Raw genomic sequence first — 7,882 nt, 5'->3', positions numbered from 1 at the left:
ACACAAATTAACATACATAGTTACTACAACAAATAAATCTATTTGCCCTGCGTCCAGCGTGGCCATTTTCCAGTCTTGTCGCCTCGTTCTTCTGCTGCCTGCGCCTCAGCAGCCCTTTCTCTTAATCTCTTTCTTTCCGCTTCATGGACCTCCCTGAGCACATCTTCCTCCGCATACCTACGTGCAGCCTCATCATCCATCCGCTTCTGATTTACCTCGCGATTTCGAGCTTGCTCTGCCCTTAATTTTTGTATCTGTCTCTCTCTTTCTGCTTTATCATTAGCAATAGCCTTTTCGAAACGCTCCTCCTCATGGAACCTTGCCCATGCACGCCTCTGTTTTTCCTCCACCTCACGGCGGGCCCAATCCGGATGCTCCTGGTCTATCCAGTGAAACCAGTTGCAAAGGGGCGGGGGGGACTGCAACAAAAATAAAACGGTTAATAAATGAAAATTAATGACATATAAATATGATTTTTAATCATGCTGTTACAACATACCGCAGGTCTCGAGGACGATGAACTTGTATGTGCGGGTGGATCATGATCGTAGTATGCGCACATGAAATATTTCATGCCGAACTTATCCGAAAAATCCACCACCTCCTTCACCTTCGCAAGGCGGCCGCACCAACACCTCTCTGCTCTAACCCCCGGCGGCAAAGTTGCACTCTTTCCCTTCATCGGTCTAAAATCCTGGTCTGAGCAAGGCACACTCATACTGGCTAAGCTATGAGCACTTGTGTACCAAATAATATCAGCGAACTGAGCGAGAGAATTAGGCACACTCGACGCCGGCTTTTATAGCGAACTGAGCGAGAGAATTAGGCGGGAAAATTTAGCGGGAACATGCCTCAATCAGTGCAATCAGCCAAAAAGCAGTACAATAATTCGAAAAAGTGCGTGCGACATAGTCTGTCGGAGCAGCCGACACATGCCGCCACCGCTGCTGGCGGCAGGCCTGCCACGTCAGCGTGCCGCCACCGGCTGGGGCGGCAGGGCGACGCGACCCTGTCTCCGTTAACGGCCGGCTCAGGGTGGCCGACGCGCCGCCTGACGGCGGCAGGCCCTGCCGCCACCGGCTGCGGCGGCAGGCGCCACGCGTCGGCTGGCCGTGGCGCCGCCACGGCTCTTTTGACATTTCCACTCACAGGTGGTCCTTTTTGACATTTTAGTGGGGCAGGTGGTTCTTTTTGGTCTCACTGGTAATTTTGGTGGGTTAAAAGAAATGGAGAGTTCAAGGGGGTTTATTACCAAAGGCACACCAACTAAGATCTTATTGGACACTAGAGTGTTTGTGAAAATTAGTAAATATTATTATCTAGAGTAAACTAAACCTCTGTCTTCGTTCAATCCTCCTAAAAACTCTATCCTCAACCTACTACATAAGGGGAGAGTATTAGAGATTGAAAAAATACAATAAAATTTTAAAAAATGAGAATAAACAAAAAATACACTCGCTTAATACTCTTGCATCAAATATGTATTTCGAATAATTAAAATTTAAAATTTAATGAAAATTAGATCCCACTAATCCCCTCTAAAACTCTGCATCTAAACAGGGCGTCATCATCAAATCTCCTTGCTCCTCAAACCCACCCACAAGGCCACGACTTGTGGCTCGCAGGAACAGATAATCCCTCTAGACGAGACGAGCATCCGCGGACACCGAGGCGGCGACCTGCCAAAATGGCTTCCACCCTCGCCGTCTTTCGCCCCGCCAGCCATCTTCCTTGTCGCCGCCGTCTAAAAACCCCCTCCTGCCCCTACACATCTCCGAAATTCCTCCAACCGCGGTCATCCGCGTCGTCCCACCGCTCCCGCCGGTCGAGGTACACCCGAACTCTGTGCACAGCTCTATCCAAGGACTCGCAGTGTATGACGCGTTCCTCTCTAGGATTGCGCAGTCTGCAATCCGCAGCGCCGCTGGAGGCGGAGGCAACGGCAACGGCAGGAGGAGAGGGGGCACCGTCGACGTCGTCGCGTTCGCCGCGGTGCTACACGACGCCAAGACGGCCGACGATGTCAAGTTCTTGGCCCAGGACTTCCTCGGCGGCGGCGGCGACGAGGAGCGCCTGCCAGTACAGGTATACACCTCACTGATTCGGGGGCTCGGAAAGAAGCAGCGCATCGACGCCGCCTTCGCCATCGTGGAGCATCTCAAAAGAAGGGGAGGCAGCAGCCTCAACCAGTTCGTGTACAACTGCTTGCTAGGCGCGGTGAAGAACTCTGGGGAATTCACGAGGATTGAGGGTGTTCTCGCAGACATGGAGGAACAGGGGATTTCCCCAAATATAGTGACATTCAACACTCTCATGTCCGTTTATGTTGAGCAAGGCGAGATCGAGGAGGTCTTCAGGGTGTATCACGAGGACATTCAGGGCCGTGGGCTGGTGCCGACCGCCGCGACATACTCGACGCTCATGTCAGCCTTCAAGAGCGCCGGTGACGCGTTTGCCGCGCTCGACTTCTTTGTTAAGCTCAGGGAGAGGTATAACAATGGGGAGCTCATCGGGAATCCCGCGGATTGGGAAGCAGAGTTTGTCAAATACGAGAATTTGGCTTTACGCGTATGTCATATGGCGATGCGGCGGGCACTTGCAGGTGCCAACAATCCCGGTGGTGCGGCATTAAAGGTTATTCTTTCCATGGATGAAGCTAGAGTGAGGCCGGACAGGAGGTATTACGAGCGTCTCGTGTGGGCGTGCACGGGAGAGGAGCATTACACCATTGCCAAGGAGCTGTACCAGAGAATCCGTGAGTGCGATGGGGAGATCAGTTTGTCAGTGTGCAACCATCTGATTTGGCTCATGGGCAAGGCCAAGAAGTGGTGGGCAGCTCTTGAGATCTACGAGGATTTGCTGGAGAAAGGCCCAAAGCCCAACAATTTGTCGTATGAGCTCATAATGTCACATTTCAACATCCTACTCAATGCTGCCAGGAGACGGGGCATTTGGAGGTGGGGTGTTAGGCTGCTTGACAAGATGGAAGAGAAGGGCCTGAATCCTGGATGTAGAGAGTGGAACGCTGTACTTCTCGCGTGCTCCAGAGCGGCTGAAACATCTGCCGCGGTGAATATATTCAAGAGGATGATAAATCAGGGGTTAAAACCAGACGTTGTTTCCTATGGAGCATTGCTCAGTGCACTTGAGAAAGGCGGGTTGTACGATGAGGCGCTGCGAGTTTGGGAGCACATGCGCAAAGTCGGTATTCATCCTAACCTGCACGCATACACAATCTTAGTGTCCATTTACATTGGCAAGGGCAACCATGATATGGTAGACGCTGTTCTTCGGGATATGTTGTCCGCAAACATAGAACCAACTGTTGTAACCTTCAATGCGATAATCAGTGCTTGCGTGAGGAACAGTAAGGGCAGTGCTGCATTTGAGTGGTTCCATAAGATGAAAATGAAGAGTATTGAGCCAAATGAGATTACATATCAGATGTTGATTGAAGCTCTTGTACAAGATGGTAAACCAAAAGTTGCCTATGAGATGTACATTACTGCATGCAACAAAGGGCTCAACCTTTCTGCAAAATCATATGACACCGTGATGGAGGCATGCCAAGATTACGGTGCTCTTATTGATCTAGCTAGTCTGGGTCTCCGTCCTATAGTGAAATTGGATCCACCAAGATAATGAACAAATTTTTCATTACTTCACACATTGAGGTTATTCCTACCAGTACAAAGCATTTAGTTCTCACTATAATATATGTTCACTTTTTCTAACAAACAGCTATATCTGTTTTGCAATTGGCTCACAGACACATATTTGTCCGTTCGATGTGTGCACGAATCTTGACACAGTTGTCTCTCATTCCTCGTCTTTTCTCTGTCGCGTCCGCATGGGCTGAATCAGGCCTTTCCCTTCTCAGTTCCTTTTTTTTCTAGAATTTTATTGTCTGAAGATACCGACCGCTTCGTCTCGTGTTGAGGCAGAAGCATGGCGGATGGAGAAGTCTGCGGAGGGGATGGTGCTTCTCGAGACAGGGAGAGCGCCAATGGAGAGCATTCTGACCCTGCAACTGGCGCTAGCGGCAACGGGGACTCGGGGGAGAGTCTCGGCTCGCATCCTTCTCCATCTGAGGTCGGCGATTAGCTAGCGCGGAAGGCATGTGCACCGCCGGCGAGATGGTTAACCACTTGTCCTGCTGTGTTCAGTTTTTAAGACAGATGTTGGATTTTTTTTTTTTACTTCATGTGATGCATTCATTGGTGTGGGATCTTCCACAGTGCCACGCCATCCATAGCCATGGGCTTGATGATAATAAGAACTCCGCAGCTGCTAGCTTGGTCGCTGTCAGTTTGGGAAGTCTCAGTTTGGTAGAGATGACCGCCCAGGACTTGATTGAAAATCCCCTATGTTTGGTGGAGTGAATCGAATATCTGCAGTCTTGTTACTGCCTTTTGTAGGATGATAATTACTCCGTGCCTATGAACTGCATTTTGAACATAGAACATAGGCAGCACTTGTCTGCATTGAGTGGTTCTCTGCAAAATATATTGCTCTATGTACAGTTTCCCTGCTAGTAGCAGTTTTCTCTTTCCATCCATCTGAAATCTGAAATGTTAATCATATATGATAGAAGTAAAATGCAGCGAATAGTTCTTAACTACCTAGCATTACTATGTGACTTATGGCTTGGCAACCTTATAGTGTAGTGATTCTGTAACCTTGCTTCTGATGAAACGGATTTTAGTTTGACGATGATTTGTGATAGTGTAGCGATGAGTAGACACCTCATTGTAAAATCATGTCTTTGTATTTCCCTTGTAAGGCTTTGCGAATAATTTAATAAAGAAAAGTTGTGTGCATCCTTTGGATGCAGAGGCTGGGCGATGCTCCCATTTCGAATTTTTTGTTGTAAAATCATGTGCTTTGCAACTCTTGTCATATATAGGTTCTTCGCTGTTTGTGCCCTGTTTTTTTCCTGCCAAATTGTGTTTTGTGCATTTGATGTATGCCTCTTGTCCTTAGATTATCTGCATTGCTTACCATGTCTTTTCTAAACTAGGTTCTGCCAGTCCGCTAGTTGCCTGTTCAATTCCATTTCCTGTCAAAAATTGTCCTTCCACCATTACCTTTAATTTTGCTTTGTCGTGGATCAAGTATATTGATGTAATCTGCAATGCAGGTGTTTGGAAGCACGCCAAGAGTGATTCATGAAGACTATGTCCTCCTTGTTAGAGAGCCAGCCAAGAAATATGCCATAATCAAAGAGCTTGATAGCCCAGTTACTTTGAAAGATGGGTCCTGCAGTTTGAAGTGAGGCTTCAGAATGGCCTTGATTGTGGAGGTGTTTATCTTAAGTACATCCGCGTTCAGGATACACCAAGAATTTTGACAATCATACTCCTGACACAATTATGTTTGGTCCTGACAAGTGTGGTTCGACGAACATGGTGCATTTTATCCTTCAGCACAAAACCCCGAAGACTGGAGAGTATGTTGAACATCACCTCAAGTCACCACCTTCTGTCCCATATGACAAGCTCTCTCATATCTAAACGGCTATCTTGAAGCCGGATAACAAGCTGAGAATTTTGATTGATGGGGAGGAGAAGAGCAAAGCAAACTTCTTGTCTTCTGATGATTTCGAGCCAGCACTTTTTTTCGAAATGGGAGCATCGCCCCAGCCTCTGCATCGAGCCAACACTTATTCCATCAAAGACGATTCCTGACCCTGACGACAAGAAGCCAAAGGACTGGGACGAGACAGCTAAGATCCCTGATCCAGATGCTACTAAGCCTGATGACTGGGATGAGGATGCCCCAATGGAGATTGTGGATGAGGAGGCCACTAAGCCAGAAGGATGGCTGGATGATGAGCCTGATGAAATTGACGATCCTGAGGCTGCTAAGCCTGAAGACTGGGATGATGAGGAGGATGGTGAATGGGAGGCACCGAAGATTGACAACCCCAAGTGCGAAGAGGCACCGAAGATTGACAACCCCAAGTGCGAAGAGGCACCTGGATGTGGTGATGGAAGAAGCCAATGAAGCAGAACCCTGCCTACAAGGGCAAGTGGCATGCACCCATGATCGATAATCCCAGCTACAAGGGAATCTGGAAGCCCCAAGAAATCCCCAACCCTGAGTACTTTGAGCTTCACAAGCCTGTCTTCGATCCAATTGCTGCCACTGGAATTGAGATCTGGACAATGCAGGATGGTATCCTGTTTGACAATATTGTTATTGCTGATGATGAGAAGGTTAGCCACCTCTATCCTGGACAATACACTCAGCTAGTTCTTTTATTTTTTTGAATAAACATCGGAAGGGGGTGTCCCCCTGTTAGGGAATATGCGACTTGTATTCCACAGGGCCAAAGGCCATAGTATATAGTACAAGTACAAGGTGAAATATGCAGGGAACCCCCTAACTACTGGGGATAATACAATATACAACTATCTCTCTAACACCCTCTACCTCACATCATTTTATTAAAAACTCAACAACGAGCTGAGGCAGCTCTAGTTTTACAAGTATACACAGAGAAAGAGAGTTCCAAAAAAGAAAAAGAAGGCATCAGCCTGGCCATTCAGATACCCAAATTTGGAGAGCCGTTTTTTCTTCATTCTTACCCCTCATAGCCCATAGTTTGCATGTTTACATACCTTGCCTTGCTACAAGCTGAATCGGTATAGTTGTATCGTTGAACACCATTTTATTCCTTGACAACCAAATGTTCCAGAGCAGGCCGGTTATAACCAAGCCCCAAGCATCCTTCTTGTGGGTTGAGCATCTTTCCTCAGCCTCATCATAGACATTAGGCAGCTCGCGTATTCCAGTAAAATCAATCCCAAAGAGAGAAAGGGTTTGCTTAAACACAGTAATGTATCACTAACTGATTTGGGTTTGCATACTGCAGAAGCAGATCTTCGACGTTTTGTTCAAAATCGCAGAAATTCCGTTCTTGGAACCTTACAAGGCCAAGATCATTGTAGGATTCCAGAACTTTTTTACTTATCTCTTGTGCTCAAACAGTTTGGTGTGTTGTCTGAAAAGTGAAATCTAACCCCTCTTTGCTTCAGAGGATGTAACTGAAAAGGGAGAGAAGCAGCCGAACATTACAATTTCCATTGTGGCCTAAGTTGTTGTGGTGCTTGTAAGCGTGCTGCCGATGTTGAAAGTTATTCTTTCAGCACCTGCCGATGTTGTATAGTATATTGCTTAACACCTGAACCAAACTTCTGATTGTAACTTTTATTGTACCAGGCACCTGTGAAGCCCGCCGCTGAGGTCAAGAATCCCAGTGCCCCGGAAGCTGATGCAGCTGGAAGCAGCGGTGTCACGGAGGAGAAAGAGGATGAGAAGGATGACACGGCTGCACCACGCAGAAGGTCACGAAGAGAGATAAAACTCAGCCTAGGACCCTCATATTTTGGACGTCTCGGCCCTAGCCTTATCGGGAACGCCTTGAGTGTATAATTGAAGAATCTCTAGTTTTAACTTTTAAGTTACTACAATTTACGAGCTGCTGAAACTTTTGTTATTTGGTTGTTTGTGTGCTGTCCTGAATCAACTAGAACAAAATTTTCTTTTGTTTTATATCTGATGAACAAAAAAGATCTTTTGGTGTCCAGATACAGTTCATTTACTCACTATGTGTGGTGCCGAATCAGACGCTAACTTGCCGTTGCTGCTCGTGTACCTCTTTGTGTCAGAGGTAGCTCGGTTGATCAGTCTTTGTTAGTTTTTCCAGGTTCCAGCGTGGTGCGCCTTATGTTTGTCTTTGGCAGCCTTCAGTTTTTTTTATCTTTCATACGGCATTTGTCTCAAGAGTGCGTATTTTGTGACAAAATGATAAGTATGGAATATCAATTGGCGATAACTGACTAATGCTATTTTCTCAAATAAATATACTCTAGATTCT

General features: G+C 46.9%; 1 protein-coding gene and 1 pseudogene across 1 annotated transcript; both read left to right on the top strand.

Annotated features, from left to right (window-relative positions):
• The first annotated feature begins 1,636 nt into the window (after positions 1–1,636).
• Positions 1,637–3,667, top strand: LOC124691348 (protein LOW PHOTOSYNTHETIC EFFICIENCY 1, chloroplastic-like). The gene is made up of 2 exons (XM_047224633.1): positions 1,637–1,830; positions 1,896–3,667. The coding sequence occupies exons 1-2, from the start codon at positions 1,688–1,690 to the stop codon at positions 3,640–3,642; spliced, it is 1,890 nt and encodes a 629-aa protein (XP_047080589.1). The 5' UTR covers positions 1,637–1,687; the 3' UTR covers positions 3,643–3,667.
• Positions 3,668–3,791: 124 nt separating this feature from the next.
• On the top strand, positions 3,792–7,567 carry LOC124691350 (annotated as a pseudogene).
• Positions 7,568–7,882: the final 315 nt, after the last annotated feature.

This window comes from Lolium rigidum, chromosome 2, assembly GCF_022539505.1.
Source record: "Lolium rigidum isolate FL_2022 chromosome 2, APGP_CSIRO_Lrig_0.1, whole genome shotgun sequence".
In the NCBI taxonomy this organism is placed as follows: domain Eukaryota; kingdom Viridiplantae; phylum Streptophyta; class Magnoliopsida; order Poales; family Poaceae; genus Lolium; species Lolium rigidum.
This window is presented reverse-complemented; position numbering and strand designations above follow the sequence as displayed.